Source organism: Crocuta crocuta, unplaced genomic scaffold (assembly GCF_008692635.1).
Source record: "Crocuta crocuta isolate KB4526 unplaced genomic scaffold, BGI_CrCroc_1.0 scaffold586, whole genome shotgun sequence".
Classification (NCBI taxonomy): Eukaryota; Metazoa; Chordata; class Mammalia; order Carnivora; family Hyaenidae; genus Crocuta; species Crocuta crocuta.
In genome coordinates this window covers 20,684-22,436 of record NW_027532407.1, presented here as the reverse complement: position 1 = coordinate 22,436, position 1,753 = coordinate 20,684, and the positions used below count along the sequence as shown (strand labels likewise).

Genomic DNA, 1,753 nt, shown 5'->3' with positions numbered 1-1,753 from the left:
CCCTCATCACCCCCCCCCCCACATCCATCAGTCCTCAGTTTTGTCAGCATTCAAGAGTCTCTCATGGTTTGCAAGCCATTACATTGTTGACAGAGACTATTTTGTGAATCAAATGCAATGGGACTTGAAAATTAAAACCTGTCACTGGAACATTACAAAATTAAAAAATAGGCATTTTAACTCGATATAGTAAAAGTATTCTTTGAAGGAGCTTCATTTTGGACTTAAAAAGGTTTTGAGTTTTGTTTTGCTGCTTGTACTAATTTTTGTTTTCTTTTTCTTCCAGGGTGTATGAGAGATATTTACTTACATCTGTCCTTTGTCAACTGACCTTGAAGAACATCGCTCAGTGCTTTTCCTTAATGCTGCTTTGTTTATCCTTACTGTTTTTACCTTGACTTCAACTGCCCACTCAGCTGAGCAAGTGAGGATGACCAGTTTTTCCCTGTCATTAGTTATGCATGTTTGCAGGAGCTGATTGCTGAGCTCATACTTAATTTCTGCTGCCAGTGAAATGTTACACTATTTTTCTCATTGGTTTCACATCTTATTGGAAGTATAATTACAGCCATGTTAGTAAGATGAGAAAGGAGGGAATCGTTTGATGCTTTCAGGTCTGCAAGAGCTATGGGTGCTACAGGCTTGTCTCTCTGAGTAGCTAATTCTTACGTAAATTCTCAAATCAGGTTTGGGGAAGCTTTGGTATTTTTTAAGATTTTTAAGCTCTACTTAATCCAGGGTACAAACTTGAGCCAAAGACAAAAAATAAATCTTTTATATTCTTTTAAACACACTTTTAAATAAATTTTGAAATACTTCTGTATAAATGGTTTGTTTTATTTTTAATGAAACGCTCTTGAGTTTTTCTCTCTTGATGGGTCTCATTTTTATATTCTTCTTTGTAGTTCATATAGATTAATTGCAGGACCTTAATCACTATTGGATGTGCCTTTGGCCTTGATTTACTTACAAATACTGTTCTTTCTGCTTTTTCATTGTGGTTCCGTCAATTCCCTGAAAGGCTGTTGTTTATATAAAAATCAACTAGATACAAATGTAGATAAAACGCGTGCTTTGTAGGTGCTTTGGAATCCTGTCTTTTCTCTATACAACCTATTTATTGTTTACTAGAGCTAATTCTGTAGGCTTTTCTATTCTGCTTTTATGACCTTCATTGTTTATTGGGGATGTTGGCCTGTGATTTTGGTTTTTTGTGGCATCCTTGTCTGGTTTTGGTATCAGGGTAGTGCTGGCCTCATAAAATGAGTTTGAAAGCATTCTCTTCAATTTTTTTGGAAGCCTATCCCTCAGGCTGAAGCTCCAGGCTAAGTAAATAAGCTTTTTCACAGGAAGACTGGGGTTGTGTTTCAGTCTGCTGTCTATACAGTGCCCTGGGGGTGGTGGGCTTCTAAGAATTCTTTCTTATTTTTATATTCCTGGGAGGCTCACAATGCTAGCCTCCTTGGCCACCAGGGCCAAGTGATTAAGGGGAATGCCTGTGTGTCTCCGTTGGCTCAGCGAGGCAGTGGAAAGTGGGGTGGGGAATGCTCTCTGGCTTCAGAAAATGTCTTGACTGAATGTGCCCCAGAGGCTTCAGAAATTCAGTGACAGAGCGCCTTGCCTGTGTGCGTGTACCAGCTTTAGGCTGGGAGCAGAATGACATGACTGCTACGCTTGTTAGCTCCAGCCAAGGAATGGGGAAAAATTGTAACCTTCCACACTTCATGGACTTTAGCTAGGGAACTGGAGAATG

General features: G+C 39.4%; 1 protein-coding gene across 3 annotated transcripts in view; it reads left to right on the top strand.

Annotated features, from left to right (window-relative positions):
• The window catches only part of EPSTI1 (epithelial stromal interaction 1), a 98,268-nt gene extending 97,441 nt beyond the window's left edge, over positions 1-827 (top strand). For all 3 annotated transcript variants that reach the window (XM_077778765.1, XM_077778764.1, XM_077778763.1), the window contains one exon: positions 287-827. In XM_077778765.1, the coding sequence (XP_077634891.1) occupies positions 287-295 (9 nt within the window). In that variant the 3' untranslated portion in view covers positions 296-827. The remainder of the gene's footprint in view (positions 1-286) is intronic.
• Positions 828-1,753: the final 926 nt, after the last annotated feature.